Raw genomic sequence first — 24342 nt, 5'->3', positions numbered from 1 at the left:
CCTTGCTTGCAGATGCTGTTACTCCCTGTGCAGAGGGCACTTAGCAATGTCCTTTCTGTCCTCACTTGCTGATTGTTTTCCAAGAGCTCTGCTCTCCAGTAACTTCTGTGGTGGCTTTTCAGGTCAAGGCTCCTGTTTGTCCCTCTGAGGCTGGGCAGTTATTGTCTGGTGCACAGGCTGTGACAAGATGCAATATTAATAACACAGCAGGGCAAATCAGCAGTGGATTATTCCTGCCATGGGGAGAGTCACAGCTTGGCTTATGTTTTCTGTGAAAAGCCTTCAGACAGTAACTGATCCCACTCCATGTTTTGCCTTACTAGATTTACATTTTCCTGAGCAGGTATTTGGAGAAGATGATCTCTGCTATGCCATACTCTGTGCAGCACACTCTTGCTGTAGTATGGGAAGCACAAATTGCTCTTATTTAGCAAGAGTTCTTCAGTCTTCCTCTCAGCAGACACAGGATTCCACAGGATTTCTCAGCTGGCCTCCCAGTCCTGTTTGCAGCTCTTGCTCCTCCTCCTCCTGTCACTCACACTCAAGTCCTTCATCCTCAAACCAGAATTCCTGAGTGCCTGTGCAGCCCTGGCTCCTTAGTTACCCCAAGGGAGGCTCCTGAGACACCAGGGGAGCCCCCCAGCATCTGCCAGCTTCCCCTGCAGCTCAGGAGGAAAGGCAGCCACATCCAGCAGCACTTACACGGGACCTGTCCCTTACTCATTTCATAGAATGGCTTTTAGAAATGTTTTCAGCGCTCAGCAGCTTCTGGTTCAGATATGGGGTCTCTCATATGCAAGTCCATACAGAATTTTGGGGTTTGGTCTCCTGAGCCTGTTAACTGGTAAAGAAACAACATTTCTAACCCCCTTTAAGTTCCTCTTTTAGCTGCCTCTTAGCCAGCTTTAACCTCCAACTGCATGATGTCTCCCCTCTCTCTTTTTTACCCTGGGTGTTGCACTTCCGTCTCTGATGCAGAATACAATGCTGGAATTCACACTAAAACGGTGCCCTTGGCCTCCCTGTGACCCCTTAATTCCACTGAAATGGCTTCCTTGTTCTTGCTGGGTTTCAGTTTCTCTTATCCACCCATAAAACTCAGGATTCATTTCCCTGGGAGTGGCACTGGGGGTATTTCTGAGGGTTCTGTTCAGTTAGGGCATTGATCCCTGGCAGTCCATTGCACCTTGCACTGTCCATGTTTGGGGTCAGCTGGTGGCCTGCACAGAGGGCAGCCCTTTGTGGGGCTCACCACTGGGACAGAAGGTGGTGCTTCCCTCTCTCCTGACCCTGCTCTGCACCCATTTCTGTCCCAGTGCCTTGTCCTGCAGGATTTTGTGTCGCTGGCTGCCCTGGACACTCACCCAGCTGTGCCTGGCTCCCAGAGCTCAGGGCAGCCCCGGCCTTGCCTGGATCCCAGCCCATCAGAGGAGCAGTTTCCCTTCTGAGCTGCCAGCAGCCAGGCTTTCCCAGTTCCCATGTTTTCCTTGTCCTTCCCCAATTTGTACTTTCTCTCTGCCAAGCTCTCTTGGCAGCTCAGGGAGGAGTGCTGTTGGAACACTCTCTGTTGTTACAGGCTCATGGAGTGCTTTGCTTTTGCCTCTGTCACAATTTCACAGCAGAAAAGTTTCAGTCATTTCTGGGGTGTTCTTGACCCCTGCAGCTGGTGCTTCCTGCCATGCAGGGACACTGGAACAGGGATTTCTCAAATAACAGCCAGGGAGCTGCCACAGCACCAGCAGTGGGAATGGTGAAAAGCTGCTGGAACAAGGAGAGCAGATAGACAGGAAGGCAAATGTTTAAAAAATACATTAGCTCTATTAGAAGATACTCTTCAGCTCCCAGGGAAAAGGAAACATTGAGAATAGGAGGAAGGAAGGAAGGAAGTGCATCAGAGAATGAGGATATGGACACGTGTAGGTGGTGTGGAGGAGAGGAATGCTTGGAGAGAGGCAGGAGGGAGATGGAAATTGGGAAATTTTGGTGTTCCATTGCCTGCCAATACAAAGCAGTGCCAAGATGCTCTGGTACAGGCTGTTCCAAGGTAGCTTCAACTGCCCCAGACTGGTGAATCTAAAGTTTAAAGAAGATTTATGAGTTGCACTGTGTGTCTTCAAAACAGAAGGAGTAATTCTTTTACTGTTGCATTCATTACAGATAGACATATATCTTCATATGCATATTTAATAACAAAAAGCAAGGAAAAATTATTTAAGTTAAGACTAAACATTCTACATTTGCATTTCATTAGTTCAGGAATTTTAACTTTTGGAAAAACTAAAATTTTAAAAGAGAAATTCCAATTGTAATTGTGGTGTTAAGTTAAACCAACCCTCTTTTAAAGAGTGAGAATTGACACTCCAGGAACCACTCCTCTGCAGAGACAAGAAATTAATTTTACCTTGCATGCCATCAGATAAAATTATTTTATTTTATAAGAATTATTGGAGAATTTGCACAGAAGGTTCTTGGATGTATTGAGGTGCTTCCTCACTGACAGAAGTGCTTTATTTGTTCTCATGGGAGCTTTGCTGGTGGCCATTTCTGCTGCACTCCCTTAGCATGGAGCAGCTCCGTGTTTTGATCAGTCAGGTATCTCTACTAAGATTTTGAATCTAAGATTTGAAGAGTAACTAAGCAAGGGAGAGTAGGTTTTACTGTCAAGAAGAAAGACAGGCTGTATTTAATCTGTGATTTTGCTTGTGAAAAGAAGTCAAAGCTGGCTATAAATTTGAGTTTTGCTTTTTAATGCTGTATGAGCAAAATTGAGTTTCTGTTGCTCATGATCTGCTTCACCTACAAACTGTTTGAAGGAGATTTTACTCCCCCCCTAAAAAAGAAACTCAGGAAAGTATCAAGTGCCTTTGCTGCCAATCCATGGAAAGCTGGGCAGCATTGCTTTAGTGGCAAGCAAAGAGCAGGGTAGGACATGGAGGTGTCAGATGGGAAATGGGTGCCATTTTCAGAGCTCAGAGGTGCAGTTTGCAGCAGAGCAGGGGCATCCCTGGCAGGGCTGTGCTGCAGCCTGGCTGGCACATGGGGCAGCTCTGGCAGTGCCCTGGAAATGCCAGATGGAAATGCCAAGCTGGGAGAGGGCAGGGCAGTGTTTGTGATGGGGTCAAACCTGCCTGGCACTGGTGGTGCAGGGACAAGGTCACAGTGCTGTCATCCCCTGGGAACAGCACAGGGACACAGCCACAGGAGCCTTCCAGTGCTGCTTGTGGCTTGGAAAAATCACATGGTACACAGGTCATGACTTTCATCACAGAGAGAGGGAAAATCTCCTCCTGTTGATCTTCCCCCTTGCCTGTGTCCTTCTTCATGCTGTGGTTTTTAAGGATTTTTTTCACTCCCTGAACTCTGCATTCTCCTGGCACATGCTCCCAGCCATTGGGCTTGGCTGTGTCCTTGTCCTCAGCCACTTCCAAACTGGGAGCTGTTTGAAATTCCTGCTGTTGGCTGTGGGACTTGGGGCACATTTTTGTCCCCTTTTGGCTTAGGCTTCATTACAGCCCTAGAAGCACATCCAGGCTTGTCCCTGTGGTGCAGGGACAGCTGTGAGCAGAGCTGAGGAGCAGTTGTCCCTGCAGCCAGGGGTCTGGGCAGAGCTGTTTATCTCCAGGGTGATTCACAGGCTGGTGCCATGCACTGCCTGCCCAAGCAAACATTTTGGATACCATCAATTTTTTTGCCCCTCTGACTTAATTTAGGCATTCCATGTGACACTTTAAAATAAAGAATTCCCTAGTGGTCCATTATGGAAACAGAGTTTCTCTTGGCCTTTGCCCAGTGTTATACCAAGGGATCACTTTTAAGGACATCTATTGTAGCTATTGCCTAGAAAAAGCAGTTCAGCCATAATAGGTTGCTTGTGTACACTTTTGGCAAACCTTTAAATATTTGCACTTTCTAATTTATGGTGTGTGCTCCCTTCCTTAAATAAAGAGCTATCCTGAATATTATCCATCTAACTCTTCCAAAAACACAAACTGGAGCACTAACCCAAACAAAACTCTTCCATTGTAGTGCTATTCTTAGTTTACCCCAGTTCCACACTATTTAAGAGATTTTTTTCCCTTTTGTGATTGTTCAGTGCAGGTGAAGCAGTTGCAAACTCCTGTTGGAAGGATCTAAAGAGCAAGCAAGGATGAGTTTTACTAAATTTCTCTCTTCCCTTTAGAAGACAGACTTGCCCCCAAAAGGACCTTTTTCTTCAAAGTATTGTTAACATAACAGTAGCAACCTGTGTTTTCTATGAAGGATTGAAAGATAATTAATTTTTAAGTTGAAACAAAGAGAGGAAAAAAAAAACCAAACCAGTGGATTTGTCAGCAGAGGGATCAGGGGATGTAACTTCTGATGAAGCATCTCTGTTTACTTTGTTCTTGTTTAAGGAGACTCTCTTCACTTCTGTTTGTTTTTTGTGGCACCTTGTTTATAAACTGCAGGGCAGACAGTTCCCAGCACAGCTCAGTGCAGACACCTTGGCTCCTTTCCACATCACAGCCAATGAAGCAGGCACTTGCCCCCTGCACAGGCCTTTCATTCCCAAAGCAGTCAGACCCACAGAGGGGGTGTTCTCTGCTGAGCAGCCCAGGGGAGCCTCCCTGCCTCACTCAGGGCTGCCTCTGTTTGTGAGGCCCCTGCTCAGCCCCTGGGCTCACAGCTCTGGCACTTCCAATGCACTAAAATGTGATTTATCCCTGCCACAGCCCTGTTCCTGCAGGGAGGTCAGCTCATCTCTGCCTCCTTGGGCAGCTCTGGCTCTGCAGAGCTCTGGGAGCTTCACTGGGGCTGAGGGCAAGCAGGGACCTGAAATGTGTGACAGGGTCACTGCCCAAACCAGGCCCAGAAAGGACCTGAAATGTGTGACAGGGACCTGAAATGTGTGACAGGGGCACTGCCCAAACCAGGCCCCAGAAAGGACCTGAAATGTGTGACAGGGGCACTGCCCAAACCAGGCCCAGAAAGGACCTGAAATGTGTGACAGGGGCACTGCCCAAACCAGGCCCCAGAAAGGACCTGAAATGTGTGACCGGGCCTGAAATGTGTGACAGGGGCACTGCCCAAACCAGGCCCAGAAAGGACCTGAAATGTGTGACAGGGGCCTGAAATGTGTGACAGGGGCACTGCCCAAACCAGGCCCAGAAAGGACCTGAAATGTGTGACAGGGGCCTGAAATGTGTGACAGGGGCACTGCCCAAACCAGGCCAGGCTGGTGCCTGCCAGTGAAGCTGTTCTGTACACAAGGGTGATGGGGAACAGCAGCTGAGGAATCACATCCTGCAGAAGGACACAGTGAGGGTTTCCCCTTGTGCTGTGAGGATCAGCTCTTCCAGAGTCTGATGTGCTGCTCAGGACTCAGCCACCTGACACAGTACTCTTAATATTGCATTAAACTTCATCCAAATACTTCATACAGGTTATTGTTCTCTGGATAGTAGAAGCTCAAATTTATGCATAAAGGTTTGGCTTAAAACCTATGTTTGAGCTCCCTTTGATCTAAAAGGAAGAAGGAGTTTCTCTGATTTTTCTTTTTAAAAAGTGGTGCTTGGTATTTTTTCCAGGACTGTTGTGCTTTCCTTAATAATGACATAAATGCTATTTTTTTGCTACTTCATTTGGATTATTTTCTCTCTCCAAACTGAATTTATGGCAAAGGAGAGAACTTTAGGATATACTGCTTTCCCATGTAGATCTTTTCTTAAGGCATAAAACAGATACAAACGCAGGAGCTTCTTTCTTCTGTTTGACTGTTTGATTGTAAAATATTTCTGTTTTCTCTTCCATCCACAACTGGAATATTCTTCCTAGTCATCTTCCCAGTCCTAAGAACTTCTTAACTTCTTGCTGAAGGTAACACCACGTGTGGCACACAGACAATGTGATTATATATTCTGAGAGTAGCCCTGCAAATCTTTATTCAGTAATAAGATACTTGGTTTGCTGATAAGTTTTTATTTTAGGCAGCATCCTGCCAATTATTTTCACTTACTCTGCCACCTACAATCACCTCATTAGCAGTGTCTACACTGTGATACAACTGCTTCTCCCTGTGTTTGTCCTTCCCTTCCTATGTTCCCCAAATAAACACTATTAATATGTGATGGGATGGTTTCCAGGCAGGCTCTGTCGCCTCCTCCTCAGTGTAAAATGGGATGTCAGACTTGTTTCTCTGCAGGCTTTTTGGGTTCTGTGTTCTCCTGGCCCGAAGGATTTATGTTTTAGCAAGCATTCTGCTTTCATTTAGGAGAGTTACTGAGTTGTGTGTGCCCACATTCACCACCCCTGAACTCTCTGGTGCTGAACTTTCACCAGAGGAGCTGCTGAACACTGGAGACTTTTAGCAGTTCCACTTCATTTATTGGTGCCAAGCCCTTGAAATATCTGTCAAAAGCTGAGGAGATTCAAGTGGGATTAGGGACCACTTCAGAAATGTAATGTTTTCAGCACTAAAGTTCTTGTTGACTGATAGTTTGACAGGAGCTAAAACTGGAACTGCAGGACTTAGGCCAGTGTTTGAGGGGTCAGGACCAGGAAGGTGTGCTCAAAGGTGGGAATTGTTTTACCTGTCTGCTCTAGGACTGTTTGTCCCTTGGCCAGCCCCTGGTAGCAGCCAGGAGCAGAGGCAGAGCCCAGGTCTGAGCTGTGCTCTGAGCCAGCCTGGCAGCGTGGCACTCCTAAAGCCCTGAGCAATTTGGGGAAGCTGGCCTGCAGTGACCAGATGTCACTTCCATTATTGTCACATCCCTTCACAGTGGAGCTCATTATTGCAGAAATTCCCTGCTCCTGCTGATCCTGTAAATATATCTGTGACTTTGAGCAGGGACAGAGTTTCCCCATGACTTCCCACAGGTTTGGTTGGGAGCCCTCCATGAATTTTGTCTGTGTCCTGTCCCTGTTCTCTTCTCTGGAGCAGACACATGACTGTTGTCACTATTTCTTTGTGTGGTGCCAGCATGGGGTGCCTGGCTCTTCATTAGCTGTCCATATGTACAGCAATAACTTGTGTAATTACTTCTGAGAGTGCCTTTAGGAAGCAAGGAGGTGGCACTCCACATCCTCAGGCCCTGTTGCACAGGGAAGGGAGGCACCATGCCACTGCCCTGCTGGAGCAGATGTGCCTGGGATGCAGAGTGCACGTGCCACATGTGGGTCAGCTATGACAGAAAAGGACAATTTTAATCAAAGTCTCTGCATTTCCCAAGCATTAGGCAGCAGCTTGCTGGGAGTGGAAGTGGGTCACACATTGTGCTGAGTGATTGTGCTTTGTCCTTTGCCATCTGGCAGCATGAATCAACGTCAGCTGCGTGCAAACAGAGCTCTGCAAGGTGACCTTGGCAGCAGGAGCGCCCTGGGCAGGGCCTGCAGGAGGCTCACCTGCAATCCTGGCAGGGAAAACCCCAAAGGAAGAGGGGTGGGACTCTGGGAGCCCTCATGGCCCATTTGGAGTCAGCTGTTGGGCAGTGCAGCCATGGGGTGGCATTGCTTTCATCTCTCCGTGGATATTCACACCTCAGGGCAGGCCCAAGGATCCACTGGAGCTCAGAGCAGGTGTAAATGACACGGAGGGTGCCAAAAACCCCCGGTCATTATGGTCAGTTGTTCCTAGAAATAGAGATTGCAGGTATTTATTACCCTAGGATATGTTTTTGAGGAAACCTAGCTTCAGAAGCAGTCTGATTTTAGAGGTCTCTGAAGCTGAACCTGGCAAATAGAACAGGTATAGATAGAAGGTATAGATACAGTGAAAGGAATTTGTAGCTCAGTCGATGTGACACTGTCAAGACAAATTTAGCTGTGAGTTTTAAATGTGTGGGTCTGAAACAAAAATCAATAGACAATTCCAAAAAGGAAAATTATGTGTGATAAAAGTTCCTTGTGGTGCTTCCAGCTCAAACCAGTAGAGTGTTTTTTGTGCATTGAAGGCTTTGCTTGGTTAACTTGCATTTTGCTGCCTTACTTTAGGTGTCAATGTTTGAAATCTTTGGCTGAAGCCTCTTTCAGAGTGAATTATCTGCAGGACACAATTAGAATCCAGTTCTGATGGTTCCCAGTCCTGTTCTGAAACCACCAATCCCAGAAAGGAGTTTTGTGGTCTACTCAAGTTTTCCTAGTTGACTGCATTAACAGTGAAGTCAGAGTTTCCCCTGTATGGCAAACAAGAGAGGGGAAAGGCAGATTTATTGATTCCCAGGTTCCCTGCTAGCTGCAAAAAGGATTTAACACGTGCCAAAGCTGCAGCAGAGAGGTTCCCTGGTACCTTGTGAACAGCAGCAGCAGCAGCATTTCCCTCTGGCACAAGGAAGTGCAGGAGCATGGAAGCCATCAGCTTTCCTCAGCTGCCTGCCCAAGCTGTGACTCATGTGGTTAAAAACACCACCACAAAAGCAGAGTACAATGCTGCTGTCTGCACACAAGCACTCTAATTTAAACCGTGTGGGGACTAATTGTCTTCAAAACCCAGACTCATTGGGTTTCTCCAGTTACAGCCAGGCCCTACTGGAATTTACAGCTTCTTTTGTCATTATTTTTGTTATTACTATCATTATTATTTCTGAAAGCATTTTGTGGGAGCATAGAAGCGACTCTTCTTGCACAGCAAATACATCAAAGCACATTTATCTGTTTCTCCAGTACTAAAGCAGGGAAAATACTGCTTAAAAGTGTGTGAGAAACTGTTGTGAGGTGGTCAGGATGTGAGCAGGAGGCAGCCAGGTGTTTATACCTGCCAAATATATGGGGAATATATTGCCTTGTGATTTCAATAGATGAGGAAGAAATGGTATTTTTAGTACTGAAACTGCTAAGAAGTACATTCATCTAAATTAGTGTGTCTCAGAGAAAGGTTGCAATAACTCATGGCACATGTCCATGATATATGGAGCAAGTAGAACATCTAATTTTGCTTTAAGGTTTTTTTAGTTATTTTTTTTTACATAAGTATTATAAATTGATCTGTGACTCCAGGATGCCTTGGGTATATCTAGATTTGTGATCAGTGCCCAGTGTAAGTTATTTTTAGATGTGAAATGCTCTTGCATCCACAAAGAGTGTGGTTATTCACTGCCATTAATGCACTGGGGAAATAAGTCATTCCAGGGCTTTAAAGTGGTTTGCAACCATCTTTGGCTCTATTGGATTTAAATATTTTCCCAGTTCTCATGAGCTGTTCAGTGGGATGAGTCTGTTTCTAATTGATCCCCCAGTCAGACATGACAGTGTGGTCTCCAGGTTCCAGTTCCTGTGTCTGGGTGAAGTTCAAGGACACAATTTGAAAGCCTTACACAAACTTCATGAAGGGCACTCGAGATGGTGGTCCCTGCTGAAATTGTGAATTCTCTCTGAAGTTCTCAGTGTGAATGGCAGAGGTTTGGATCAGTGCAGCAGCAGGCATTTCCTGGGCTATCACTGGAGTCTTGCAGAAATCCATGGAGTTGGATCATGGTGGGGACTCTTGGTCCAGATTCACATCCAGAGCAGGGCTCAGAACTCCCCAAAGCCATGGCTGGAGTGCCAGCTCCATGTGAGCACTGTCTGACAGGAGCCAAGGCAGCAGCATTCCCTGGTAATGTACAGACCTGGGGAGCAAATGGCATTGGCCCAAACCTGGCAGCTCAGAATGCCAGACAAGGCCTGGGACACCTGCACAGGGAACATGGGCAGCATTCCTCATCCTGCCTGTGTAGGTGGATTCTCAGCCATTTCCCAGAATCTATTCATTTTGGGGGGTTTACATCATGCCATTTACTAACCAATTCAGTCTAACTTTTACTTTTAATTAGGAAAGTTAATTGGAAAATGTCCTTAGAAATTAGGTTTCTCCCTTGACATGCTGTAAATAAATAAGTTATGTTGGAAAACAAGATGAAGATAAACAAAGGGCTGTTTCAAGCCAGCTGAAAAAAAGGAACAGCTTATTTCTCTCAACAACAAAACTACATTTTATCATCTAAATATCAACACATTAATATTTATGTTTGTCATTATTAATTTGATTACATTCTTTTAATAAGAAATGCAGATAGAATAAGGGTTATTGCAAATATTTGCTTGCCTTTGTATCACTTCCCATGATTTCTGCATGTTGTCAGTGGTCTGGGCTGCCCTGCAGCTTGGAGGTGACCCCAGCTGGGGCAGCTCCCAGGGCCTGGGGGAAGCTGTGACTGAAGAGCTTCAGGCTCCCAGCCTCCTCCAGCAGGGCTCAGGGGAACTCCCCTGTCACTTCATCGTTCCCCTTCTGACAGCATCAGCACTGCTGCTTTATCAGCTGGATAAATGAGACTGAAGGGAACCAGAATGTTGGGTTTTGGTCAGAAGTGGGCAGCAGTGTGTGGGTTCTGGTTGTGTGATCCTCGGAGAGCTGTGTCCCAAGGGAGCTGGGTCCAGCACTCCCCTCAGCTCTCTGCCCTTCTCTCCCCTACAGGGAGATAAGAAACCCCAACTTTCTCCCTTCCTTGTGCTCCTGGCTGGAAATGTGAGTTCATGGCAGCAGAGTACATCCATGCACTTGATTAATTGGAGCTGCAGCAGCTCCCAGGCAGATGCAGGATTTGCTCAGCCATGCCTGCAGGAATGGAATCATCCTGGGGAGAGAAGAGGAGGGTTGCTGAGGATGCTGCCTGCTTTAGCTACACCACTTTAAGTCATCCATGAATTCAAACTGGAGTCCTCCATCTGTAAAAAATCTGGGCCCCGAGTCAATTTGAAATACAGGAGCATTTCAGCCTCTTTGTATTTTTCCAGGTATTAGTAGGGCTCCATCTCTTCAAGAAATGATAATGTTCATGAATTTGCAAGCGCTTAGTGCAGGAACAGAGACCCTAAAACCCTTGGCTGGTTCTGCAGGGGCCTCTCACAAACAGACAGTCCCTGCCCAGGTGCTTCCTAGATACAGTTTCCAACCAAAAGAATTATGGAGTATTTGAGCAGGAATTAAGCACTCATACAATGGAAGACAACTTGAAGTACTTCTCACTTATTAAAAGTAGTGAATATGCATTCAACACAATTATTTCATTAATTATACACCTATTCTGTTTTCTGCCATGCTATTACTATTACCAAGCACTGTTTAAAAAAATCTACCTAAGAAATTAATAGAAGACTGATTGGGAGAACTGTTTAAATAAGCATTTTTGGGGTGTCCAAGAAAATGCTAGTAACAAAGTCAGACTCTAATTATTGCTTTTGAATGTTATCTCCAGACCACATCTTCCAGAATGACCTTTGGCATCTTTCAAAAAATTGAAAAACAAAGGATAATAGTAACAAAAATTAATGCTGTTTTTCATAGCAATTAATGGTTGGAGTTCTAAACTGTCAACATGTGCAGTGCTCAGGCAATTAATTTACCTGGGGGTGTGAAATGAAGCTGTAAAGGAGGTGTATCTCTGTGTCACTGAGGATTTGGTGCCAGTAAAGAAGCTTTTGTTGGCACCTGGCTGGCCAAAGCTCTGGTGGTCTGCAGGGCTCTTTCCTAGAGAGCTTTTACCTTTCTGGGTCACTTTTGCCATGGTGCCCTAAACTCAGAGTTCTGGGTGGAAATGCACTCCAGGCTGCTGAGGTTGATTAAATCACCCAAGATGAGCCTGGGCAGATTTTAGGATTTTGATGTGGGAATGAGGCAAAGATTTTTGGAGGGAAAAAAAAAGAAGGGTTGATTTATTAATAGGCATTTTCCTGCTGTAAGTGCATCTTGTGTCAGTTTATGTGGATTAGGGAGACAGGGATGGCCCAGCCCTCCTCTGTACCCTCTGGAAGTTTGGTGTCATCACAGTGGAGCCCAGCAGGTGCTGCTCTCCTGGGAACTCAGCAGTTCAGGCAGTCTCAAATCCCAGGGACATGAATGCTCTGGGCAGTGCACTGGAAGCACTGGGTGGGATCATCCTTCATTCAGGACCACTCCAATATTTCCATTTGCCATGGCTGTTCCCAAGCCTGTGTGCTTTCCTGGCTGACCTGTGTTCCAGAAGAGAAAGAATTGACCTGTTTGTGCCCAGCACAATCCGTTGGGAACATTTTTGTGTGGAGCTGACAAGAGCAGTGTGGGTGGGTGAGGTTAAGCCCAGATGGCACTGCAGATATCCCTTGGCACACAGCTGCAGTATTATTCTCCCCAGGGCAGGAAAGGGCTGCAGCTGAGGCAGAAAGGCTCAGATTTAATGTGCCCAGGGAGAATTGCAGGCTGTGTGCTCTGGGTACCCCAGGCTGGGCAGGAAGGCACAGCTGAGCCATTGTGCACTCCACAGCCTGGAAAGACAAATCTCAGCGCTTGCCTCCTGGCTGCCCTGCACACCTGACCTCCCTCTGTCTGCTCTGTCATGCCTCACAGTAGCTGCTCTTACAAACCCTGCCATGGGGTGGTAAATCTACATCTAATGCCCCAGCTGAGTCAATAGCACTCTGGCTTGGAGCTAATTTTTCAGGCTTATATGCTGTTTGGAACAGGAAATCTGTGATTTTAATTAGCAATAAATAGGAAATAGTCTGCTGCGAATTGATCTTAAGCAGGTACTGCTGTACTAAATTAGTTCAAAATAAGCAGGATTTTCCATTCAGCAAATTGATGTTCAGACATCTTGGCTTTATTAGCAGCAGCTCCATTATCTGTCTGAGGCTAACTTTGGTTTCAGAAAGGAATGAAGCTGAAAATCTGTTCTTAGACACAAACAAATGAGCTTATCATAAAGTACAGAGCATCAGGGCAGAAGGGATTTCCCCCATGCAGTCATTTGAAGAACTAATTGTCATATGTATTCTGTCTTAGCTAGTAAATGGAACTAAAACAATTTGTCAAAAAAATCAACATTTTTTGCTTGTTAATTCACAGCCATTTAATGTTTAATGAAATTCTGGGAGATGGCATTTTCTTGATGTGTTTGTGAAGAAGATCCTTTCATCTGACACTTCATTAGGGAAAGGATTTGGATTTTGAATGTTCTTAGGAAATAAAGCTCCTTTTACTGCAGAGAAAACTGTGCAATCTGCTCTATTTAATACAGAGGAGGCCCTGAAATTGCCTAAGCCATCATGCTTGTCTGTAAGACAGGACCATGCTGTTGCTTTCAACTTCTAATAGTATTAAAATCTGAACCAGTAACTGGTATTTAGTGCAATTTTGCAGATGGTCGGAGGGCCAGACTGGACTTTCTCTGTCTAACACTCATTGTAGTCATGGAAATACATTTCTGAGAAATGAGGTCCATTCTCTTGATCTCTGTCTAGCTTACAAGTTAGTGAATGTTATGCCACAGATGGTAAAGATGATAAGTAAAATGTTTTGTACAGACAGAATTTCAGTGATGCTCTGCTTGGACCTTGTGTTGAGGTTTGGGAGTTTTGTTTTGAGCTGAAAGATGCATGTTCTGACTTAATCTGCTGGCATTTATGGAGCTGCTGTAAATTGCAGTGGATGTTTTAAAGGTTATATCTAAAGTAGTCAATATGAAGCAGGAAGGGAATGTTCTTTGCCCAGGATGAGAAACAGGAGTGCCTCTGAAGACTGTTCTTGCTGCAGCTGGGTTCTGTGTGTGTGACTGAAGGGTGGAATTGCACAGGGTGGGTTCCACACATGCTGCTGTTAAAGCAGGCATTTTCACTGACATGCACTAGAATTAATCTGATTTTTTGTTTGTTTGTTTGTTTCACTGAGTGAGATCAAAGCCAGGACCAAGCTCTTCCTCCTGCATTTCCTCCTCTGCCTGCCACACAGTCAGTCTTGGATCAATTGATGAGCAAACCCAGATCCATGCTGGCTCTGTGACAGGGATTTGAAGGATCTCCTCTGGTCCAGGGAAGATGAGAATATAACTGGGTTTCACAGCCTGCAAAATATGAACACAAGGTGCTGCCTCCAATGTCCCGTGCTGTTTCTGAGTTGCCACAAGGTGGATTTTGTCCTGGGTGTCTGTTTGTGCCTGCTGTGGGTGACACCCATGGGGAAGCACATCCCCTGCCCCAGCTTTTCTGGTTTCTTGCTTTGGCCATTCATCTTCTGTTAGTAGATACCTACAGGAAAAGAGCCTGAAGCACATCTGACACATGATATTGAAGAGGAACTCCACACACACAGCACAGCTGGAAACAAAGTTTGAGCAGGAGTCATGGGTTAGGAATTTAGGCCAGGGCTGCTTCTGTAAAGAGCAAGACAGTTTTTCTTGGTCCACTGGAGAGAATGTGCTGTTTTCCAGAGGGCCTGGGCTTTCCCAGCTTAGTGGCCAGTGAGCACTGCTTGCTTCTCCTTCAGCTGGCCAGAGTTTCAGAAGAGTTGCCCCCAGAGAAGAAGAATCCTTTAGTCAGCTGGAGCCTTGCTGAGAGCAGCAGAGTGCAGGAAAAGGAGAAGGCACTAGGCAGGAATGTTTCATTTCTAAAAATCTTGGGTCACTTTGATTGCACCATTGCTTAAAATGTTTCCATTTCCCTCAAACTGCTCTTACAAGTCTTCCCTGCCCTCTTCAGAGGTGGCTTTGTGCTGCTGTGATCTCAGCAAAGCCTGCAGGTGTCTGCCAGAGGCAGCACATGTGAGTCTGGGAGCAGCTGAGAGCTTGGGAATTACTGAGGGAACTCAGCCCTGTGCTGTGAGGCAGCTCTTGTGGACAAGCACTGTTTCCTTTTCCTTCTCCTGAGACACATTTCTTCCTTGTGGTTTTAAGGGGTCATTAACGGATAATTGTGAAGAACAGCCATGTTAACGAGAGCTGACTGGAGGTGTTAGATCAGCACAATTTATTGTGGGCACTGACAGGACTCTATGTGGCAGCAAGAAGAGAAATCCTGACTAATTATGGCAGTAGTTCTTTACAGGAATGGCACAATAGCTGAGAACACAACCCAGCTTTTCATGACAGCTTAGAAACCAGAAATATAAAGTGCAGCTATTTTGGTGGCCCTTTGCACAGGTCACAGATGAGGACACATCCAGGACCATCAGATAAACCAGAATATATTCTGCTTCAAAATTTTAAAAGCTTAAACATCTGCTGGATTGATTTCTGGACTTTCTGGTGTCTCCAGAAAGCTTCTGGGAAACCAGTGTTAGGTAGACAGTGACTGTGAATAGCAGATAATGTTTAAACACTTCCCCTTGTCATCAGTGTTCTTCTACATCTGGTTTCTGTGTGTGTCCTCCCTAAAATGTTGTCTCAGCACTAACAAAAGCAACAGATCTATGGCTGCTTTATGATTTGGGAATGTGTATGTATTTTCTGTGTGTATACCTCTGTGTCAGAGCTTTCACCAAGAGCTGCTTGATGCAATGTCTGTACAAGCACAAAGGTTCAGCTCACACCACAGTCAAGAAGTTGCTCAGGCATTTTCAAAACCAGGCAATTTTGCAAGCACAGTCATGACCACCAGAATAGAGAAGAGCTTGAAAAATTCAGTGTTTGTTTTAATCCCTGTGTTTCTCTCTGACTTTCTCTTTCTTACACTGCAAGGCCATGCCTGGAGCTCCCAAAGCACTGTGGTAAATATCTGATGTGTGTCTGCTGCACTGCCATCTCCTGGATCAGGAGCATCCCAGGGGTGCAAGGGCACAGACTGTCTTGCTAAAAGCTCCATAAAGAACCGAGGTTCTGAGGGGTGCATACCCTGCTCACAGCTGAGCAGGTTATATCTGGCAACCCTTGGTTTCCTCTGCCTGTGGAGTTCATGCTACCCAGATATCTCTGTCACTTTCCATGGACTGTGTTTTGGTAAATAATCAAGGGGGAAATTCCTCACTTTGCTTAAGTAGAGGGGGGTTTGTTACCAATTTTGAATGTTGCTTTTTGTTGAAATGTTTACTTATTTCTGATGTTCATCCTGCAGGTAGGTAGAGGCTGGATATTGGCAGATGTGTGCCTCCTTTGCACACCCAAATCCTGGTGTGTGAGCACAACACACAAAGTACACAGACCTTTCCCAAAGCAAAATGAGCTCTTTAACAGGGAGGCTGGCTAAAAACAGTGCCAAAAGAAAGGAAAAGTGCTCATGTTGCACAAACTAAGAAATTTAGCAAGAGGATGCTTAGTAGTGTTTTCCAAGACTGGTTTTAAGGGAATTTTTAATCCAATCTTAACCTGCTTTCAGTAGTTACAAACCTCACTGAAGTAATTAGGCCAACATCCCCAGCAACAAAATGTTTTTGTGCTGCAAAGTTACGTGTAATTTAGTAAAAATGGCCAATTTTCTGTGAGTTGCTTTATCTGATTTGTCTGTCAGTGGGAGCACAGAACCAGTGAGGTGCATAGATCAAAGGGGCAGGAAAATGAAGTGCATCAAGAGGAGGGATAAGGAACTGTGCAAAATTAAGTAGCTTTCTTATTTCACTTTGCATTTCATCTTATTTCACTTTACATTTCACCTTCTTTGCTGCTACAAACTGTCACCTTCTGCTTCCTCAGCTAATATTTTAGGTTCATTTTGCATGTCAAGATGGTGCAAGCTGCCACAGCCAGTGGCACCCATTTTCCTGAGCATCCTCTGCCCCACATGTATCCCTAACACTCTTTGTGTCAGTGCTCATGCCACAGCTTTACAGCCCACTGCTGCCACAGTGACAAAGACTGCCAGGAGAAAATAAACAAAATTCATTTCTGCATCATTTCATTGCTGCAAATCAACATGAGAAGGTGGCATAGGTTCCCTTCCACACATTTCTATCAAATCCAGCCAGTTGTTAGCTAATGGTATTTTCTGCCTGCATTGTGACTCAATTAGAAGGGGTTTATCAATCTGCATGGAAGGAAAATGAGGACACAGTGCTCAGACATATTGTTCTGCTTCTTCACCCATTACCAAGGAAGTGACTCAATAATTGTATTCAGTTTAAGAAAATGCTTTGAGAGGAAATGTTTTGTAAAAAATATTCAGAGTACTACCTCAGTTTCTAAGCTCTTTCATCTTTACATTTTAAATGAGAAGCTTTATTTTGTGTTATTGTCTGTTTGTATTTCTTTTTAAAGGTTTCCATCTTCAGTTTCATTCATAACAAACCTGACACCTAAGCCAAAGCACAGGTGACCTCAGTGAGCTCACATGCAGTTGTTCCATGGCTGGCTGCCACCTGTGTGTCCCCTGCGTGTGACAGGGGTGCCACTGCAGCTCTGGCTGCTGGACCATGCAGACACAGAACTGTCCAGAATACAGGATGAAGGATAAAGTATATGATGTGGGAAGTCAAGACTTTGGTGGCACCAGCCCTGTCATGACAGAGCTGTGATTTAACTTCTGCAAGCAGAACCAAGTCCAGTGATAGACTCATGCAATTGCTCCCATATGGAGCAGTAAATCACTTATTGCTGAAGTAACACTGATTTTAGAGTGAGACAAGACAGTTACCACAATAATTTAGCTTAACAGAGAAGGGAACAAGCTGCAGCCACTTGCAAATGGCAGGGCAGGGCTGTTTGAGGATTGCACTGAGCAACAACCAAAAAGTCTCCCATTTTTTTCACTCCTTGGCTATAATTCCATGGTAACTGCAAGAACTAAGGAACAAACTTGTGTCTTTTTGGTTGCTGCTGGATTACCTTCAGGACTTGTCTGCTCCAGACCTTATATCTCTCCAAGAGAGAGAGTTTGAGTTCAGGGTGCTCAGAGTGGTGTGAGATGCAGTGAGTCAGCTCAGCAGGACCTTTGGGACAATCTGACAATCCCAGAGCACTCCAGGGCCTTGGGACAATGTGACAATCCCAGAGCACTCCAGGGCCTTGGGACAATCTGACAATCCCAAAGCACTCCAGGGCCTTGGGACAATGTGACAATCCCAGAGCACTCCAGGGCCTTGGGACAATCTGACAATCCCAGAGCACTCCAGGGCCTTGGGACAATCCTGCTGCTCCTTGAGCTGCCAAAGCCAAGGTTCAGCTCCAGGGATAAAGAGCAGCTTGGGATGAAGGTGGGAGCAGTGGGAACAGCTCCATGAGCAGTGTGTCCCAACATTTCCTGCCAGACTGACTCCAGGGCCATGGGCTGGAGCAGCACCACTCCTGTAAGCACCTGGGGATGTCCTGGGGGGTTTCCATGCAAACTGCCCTGAGTTCATGGCCTCAGGCATGATCACAGTCCAAGGCCAGGGGTGTCTCTTCCAGCACACACTTCAGGTGCATGGCTGATGCTCATTTTTCCCTTCAGACACATTTCCTTCCCTCTCCCAGAAAACAGTGACACTTCTTGCAACCTGCATAAGCTGCAACTTCAACTAAAGCTGGATCTCCCTCAAGCACAGCTGGAACATTGGAATACTCCTCTTGTAGCATGGAGTGACAGGTTGTGATAAATAGACTGTTTCTCTGACTAATGTGTACCTAGTCAAATATTAATGAGCCAGCACACAGAGCATGAAGTAATCTTTTGTTTTTCATTAAGTGCATAGATTAAAGAGATGTTGCTTTACTTTAATGCACAGAATTATGTCATTTCAGCTTAGAGTAATTGTTAATCACCTCAAATTGAAATGATCCTTGGTTTTGTTTTAAAGAGCATAGAAGAACAAGAAGTAGAGGAAAAACAGAAGTAGGAATGGAATATGAGACTATAGTGAAAGTGAGTGAAAAATTCCCCTTTTTATCCAGTAATGCTGATGTTGTTTTCATTTTACATGTCAAAACCAAGTCAGGACCATCCACAATTAACTGCCTGGTGGTTTTTCTGAAGCCTTTGAGCAATCCCAGCCCTGATTATTACCTGCTAGCTGCATAACACGAGCTGCCACTGACCATGACATCCCTTGGAGACCGTGCGAGCGATTTGTGCCTTCTCCGGGTCATCCCCACCCCATCATCTCCCCCTGCCTGTTTTATGGATTGCTGCTTCTGCCCCCCTCAGTGCAGCCAGCAGGGGCTGTGTGTAACAGCATGACCATCCCAGCTTTCCTGCCACAGCCCTTGGGTCATGGGAATGTCCTCTGTTCTCTGCTCACAGTAGCTGCAGTACTGTCAGATCACAACACCAGGCACTGCGCAATTTCTCTCTGAAGAGGTAAAGGACATTGATTGATTGATTGATTGATTCATGTGGGGTAGGAATTGAGAGCATTTGAATGTAGAAGTGGGAGGTGGGGAAAGGTGTTGAAGTAGGAATTCTGGGTACCTCAGAAGATTAAGCTTACCAAGTAGATAAATTAGGGATTTGTCATCTGGGACACCAGAGTATGGGATAAAGATGGGATTAACCAGGGCATCACAGCAGGAAGAAGAACTGGGGGACAAAGAGAAAGAACTGGTGAATGGGGATCAGTAAAACAGGATTAGTGAAGCCTAAAGGGGAAGGCCAAAAGGTAAGAGGGTGAATTTTTCAGGCAGGAGGAAGAGAACAGAAGACAATTGAGGAAAGGCAGGCAAAGGCTGGTAGAAAGATGAAAGTAGATTAAAGTAAGGGGGTTTTCTTCATTGCTTTATGGAAGGGCTAATGATGACAAGATGGAGATGGAATGAAGTATTATTTCAGGTGTGTTCATTATTTTCTGTGTGTTCAGGAGACATGATTATGTGTAAGCAAACTTCCTGCATCCTCCTGCAAACACAGCCATGCCAGGAGGGCTGGGCCTTCCATTTCTAGGGGGTAGCAATCAGCCACAACTTTGTCACTAAATCAGGGAAACCCTGCTTGCTTTGTATTTTTATTTACTATTTCACTCCTACTGCTTTCTCCTGGGTTGCTTTGATATGCTTTGCTTGTTTGGAGAGAACTGCCATGGCTCTCAGTGAGGGCTGTGTTTGTTCTCAGCCTGTCTAGGGGTGTTGTTTGGGTTTTTAAATACTGATCACATCCCTGTCTATGGACATGCACTGGCAAGGAGGAGGGACCCAGCTCTGGGTGTTTGATTGTGGGAGCATGGATTGCAGCAGAATAAGAGAAAGTGCAGAAGGCAATGTCACCCCTGAGGAGTTCAGCTGCACTAATGACCAGGGATTAGAAACAGGCCTGCCCCTGATAGGCCCCAGGTACATCCAGTGAGGGTTATAAGGCTGGGCTGGCTGGCTGAGAGGGAGCTGGGGTCACTTGGCAGTGCTGTGGTGAGCAGGGAGCCGGCCAGGAGGAGCTGCCCATGGGAATTCACAAAGGAGGCAGGCAAGTTTTACACTAAGGCAACAGCGACATTTGATCTGTCCCCTGCACAGTACAGACTGAGTCCTGGGCTTTGCAGAAAGGCCAAGTGCTACCTTTGGTTTGTGAAGTGACTGTAAATTTGGTTTGTCAGGATTTTCTTTCTGTGAATCACCTGCTCTGCTCACCCAGACCCTACCATATTCCTCATGTGTGGATTCACATCGTTACAGTTTATTTAAAGGCTTTTACTGTTGCATAAGTGAACATTTTTCTCAAATGCTTGTTAAAGATAACCCAATTGCAAGTATTGTTTAGTTCTCCTATTGTGGCAGGGTTAGAGATTAAAACTGTGAGGTGGGGCCCTGATTTCATGAGTGCTGTTTTCCTCTTGCACACAGGCAAGGGAACTAAATGTGTATTTCCTGAGCACAGTGGTTGTGACAAAAGAAAGCAGAGCCCATAATGAATATGTTGGCACCTCCACAGTATTCCAAGGAGTGGCTTACTGAAGATGGCAAGATTAAGCTGGCAATTGCTCACTAGGGGACTGGGATTTCTTTGTTGTTGTGTTTAAGTGACAGGAGAATATTGATTTCTGTTCCTGAGGGATGTGCTGTCTTCCTTTCCTGAAAAGCAGGAGGATGGGAATAGAGATGAGCTGCCTTGAAACAGCTCCCTGAACATTTGAAAAAGACAGAAGAACTTGTTTTAACTCTGCTCTTGTCATACATCACTTACATTTTAAATAATATGAGGCCAGCCTCCTATCACCTGCCTGGGTCAAGTGAGGATATCTTGGGAGGATGCTGGGAACCCAGGCAAATCCAATGGCTCCTGCACAGTTAAAAGGAAATCAGACCCCAGGAAAAAAAACTCCTCTAGTGAAAGTAACTCCTCATTACAGCACTGGAGTTACTCCTTCCTTCATCCTGCTCTGAGTACTTCAGCCCCAGAGGCTGTGAGGAGGGGCAGGAGAAGCTGTGCAGGGTGGAAGTGTCACTCAGGGCACCTGGGAAACAAAGAGGATTGGCACTGAGCACTCAGGGAGCTCCATCACACCAAAGCCAATGTGAGAATGATGAGAAGAAACCTTTTTATCCACCCCTTTCTGTTCTAAGCTCTCACTGTTACATACACAGGACAGGGCATTTGGGATGCTGTGGAGTGCCAGGGTAAGGGAGGGAAGGCAGGGCAGAAGAAGGGAGTAAATGTTTCCTGCAGGCCAGAGAGGAATATCTCAGCTCCTGCTCTGGTGGAGTAAAGCCCTGGCTTTGGGCTGAACAAAGCTGATCACCTTAGAGAACATTTCTGTGCAGGAGAGGCACAGAATCCTTCTAAGGCACACTAATAGCTATGCAGAAACCTAGAGAAATTACCTAAATTACAGCTTCATTCAGGAGCTGTTTGAATCCTCTAGTGACTAAATGTTAGCCAGCTACAGGAGGAACTCCCAGTTCACCATTTTGTTTGTCAGCAGTAGACAAAATTTTGAAACAGAAAAGAATGTAGATGTATGAGTCTGGTCTGAAGCTGCAGCCTTTTTTTTATTCTATGCTTTTGCACTGAGATTTTTTTTTTTTTTTTTTTTTTTTTTTTTCTGGATAGGAATGGCTTTTAGGAAGTCTAAAAAGTAGAACCTAGAAGCTACTGCTACTCTTCTCTCAATCTTTAAGCTGTGTTTGAAATGGACATTTAAGTGCATGAGGGAGTTTTTCAGTGAGGCTTCAGTCACATGCAAGTGCTATCTAGGATCAAGCTGTGCTTTTTCCTAAACCCGGAATTTTGTCTTTTGGTAGCTGCTGCACATGTGGGGTAGGAATTGAGAGAGAATTCTGCACAACTTCAGCCTCCAGGTTCAGCTGCTGCATGGCCTGTGGGGATGGCACTGCACTGTGCTGCCTCTTCTCCTGACAGCTTTATTTTCATAAGGAGGTGTTCATGCCTGAATAAAACATATGGTGTGGAGCTTATAGGGCAAATTACTTCACAGGCTGCTGATAGTGAAGGTTAGCATTTCTAGAGACAGCTTACAGTCACTCCTCTGTGCTCCTCCTTGAGATAATTCCTATCAGTGCAGAAGTGCCTGTTGGGATCAGGTTTGCTCTGCAAGGTGTTATATAGGTCTGTGAGATCTCACTGTAGTATTTCTGCTCTCAAAATGCTCCTTTCTGCTGAAAACTTTGCAGGTTCAGTTTCCAGAGCAGAGGTTGAGTTTCAGAAATTGGTATTCCTGATGGGATTGACTTGCAGCAATTAAATGCTTCCCTGTCATTTCAGTAATCCACTTCACACCAATGCAGCTTGGATGCTGCTGGAGGGGGGGAGAGCAGCCTGGGAACTGCAGGAGCTGCTGGCAGTGATCCCTCACTGTCAGTCTGTCTGTCAGGGGATCATTGCAATTCCAAGCAGGGGCTGGTCCTCTCCATGCCTGAGGGAATCAATTCTGCAGTGACTTCTCCCACTTCCATGGCAGTGTTCACTCCTCCTCTTGGCCTGGAGTACTCTTCATCCCCATTTGTATTCAGACAGGCACTACTGCAGCTCCCACTTGAAAATACTAATTGGTTGAAAATGAATTCCAATTTTTAAATTATTGCTTAGCTTTTTTACTTTTGAAGTGATCTCTTTTTCTAAGACTGGAGTTAATTTCTCGTAATATCAGCTGCCATGTAATGGTTGCAACTCTTAAGCAGATTCAGTTCAGGGACACAAACCATGTTTGAGGATTTACATGGGCCAGGGTCCTCTCTGTTGGCTCCTGCAGGGATTGATTTAATGTGGGAAAGCAGTGAGCCTGCTCACAGCTCCACATCCTTCCTGGGAAGAGGTGTCTGTTTTCCCTTCCAGTCACCAGCAGAGAGGACATACTGTCACTATGGATGTTGCCTGTTCTGAAGTTGAAATATTCTGTGCCTTCCTGAAATCCTTTTGGAAAAGTTTTCTGGGCAACTAAGTAAAGCTTCACCACCAGACATCTGTGAGAGTGCCCACAGAGTGCTTTTGTGTCCAATTCTGTCATTGCCCAGAGAGCCTGAGCAGGTCCCTCTCCACCTTGTGCTGGAGATGACAAAAAAAAATACAGATCTTTGATTAATGTCTCACCAAAGGTCTCTTTGTACCTGTCCTCCCGGAACAAACTGCATCTTTTGTATGAATATTTCAGTAACATGATTTTTTCCCCAACAAAACCCGTGTTTATGCCAGTGCAGTAATTATGTGAATGTACTTAGAAATATTCAGCTGTCTTCCCTTTTTATGTATGCCTGTGCATCCACCAGCACACAGACCTGCCACAAGAGGATTGACTCGGTACTCACCCTTGTTTCCTCCCTGTAGCTCATTAATATTAGTAGGAGGATGCTCTGCCTTTCCCTATTTAAAAGCACAGTGACCATGGGGTGCAGGAGCCAGGGAACTGCAGGTGGAGCAGGCAGAGGCTGGCAGGCAGTGAGCTGTGCTGGCTGGTCTGATTTAAAGAAGTTTCTCTCCCAGGTCTGGTTCTCTCCCTCAGAACATTCCAGCTGCTTTTATTCTAATTCCTGTGGCAGGAAGATGCCATTCCCAAGATCTCTGGAGCAGCTCCCTGACTGCTCTGCGCTGCAGGCACAGGGCATTTGGGAAGACAGTGCAGCCATTCCTTGGCAGGTGTTTTCCAAACTCCCTTGCTGGTCAGTGCTGCTGTGCAGTCCCTGCCGTGCCTGTGACAGGTGCCAGCAGGAGCCAGCCCTGAGGGAATGGGACAAGTGCCAAAGTGTAGCTTCAGTCTCTCTGGGAAGCCAAATATGAGCAGGCAAGGGCAGTTCAGCTGTCCTTAGATCTGCTCTGCAGAGACAGGAAGACTTAAAAGTGTGGGTTGGAGGCTTCTTGGAGAGCCTTGAGCCACAACAGCAGGAGAGATGAAAATTGGTGTCTTCTCCTGGTTATGGACCAGATATTCCTCTGCAAACAGCCTCCCCCTGCCTTCTGAAGGAGTGACTTCATCCTCTAAATCCCCCATCCACTGGGTTTGTCATTGCCCTGTGCAGAATGTCCTGGAGCAGCTCTCCTCCTATTCTGAGTGCTCCTGCCTTTCCTTTGCCTCAGTCCTGGGAGCAGCCATAGCAGGCAGTGGGAAATGGGCTGGGAAAGCAATGGGAAAAGGGGCAGGGAAAGCAATGGGAAAATGGCTGGGAAATGTGCATGGAAAGCCATGGGAAATGTGCATGGAAAGCAGCCGTGCAGCCTCAGCACAGGGTTCTCACCCCGTGCCCTGCACAGCCCCTGTCAGCCTGTGGCAGGAGGGAGCTGTAACTCAGAAATCTGAGTTCT

General features: G+C 45.8%; 1 protein-coding gene across 4 annotated transcripts in view; it reads left to right on the top strand.

Moving 5' to 3' along the window:
- The window catches only part of PLCB1 (phospholipase C beta 1), a 327045-nt gene that overhangs the window by 287478 nt on the left and 15225 nt on the right, over positions 1-24342 (top strand). For 2 of the 4 annotated variants that reach the window (XM_071440055.1, XM_071439975.1), the window contains exon 32: positions 18464-18528. The exons of the other annotated variants lie outside the window; for them this stretch is intronic. In XM_071440055.1, coding sequence (XP_071296156.1) covers positions 18464-18502 — 39 coding nt within the window. In that variant the 3' untranslated portion in view covers positions 18503-18528. The remainder of the gene's footprint in view (positions 1-18463; positions 18529-24342) is intronic. 4 annotated transcript variants of the gene reach the window in all.

The sequence above is a fragment of the Agelaius tricolor genome, unplaced genomic scaffold (genome assembly GCF_023055355.1).
Source record: "Agelaius tricolor isolate 1412-34295 unplaced genomic scaffold, bAgeTri1.0.p SCAF_1, whole genome shotgun sequence".
NCBI classification, from domain to species: domain Eukaryota; kingdom Metazoa; phylum Chordata; class Aves; order Passeriformes; family Icteridae; genus Agelaius; species Agelaius tricolor.
This window is presented reverse-complemented; position numbering and strand designations above follow the sequence as displayed.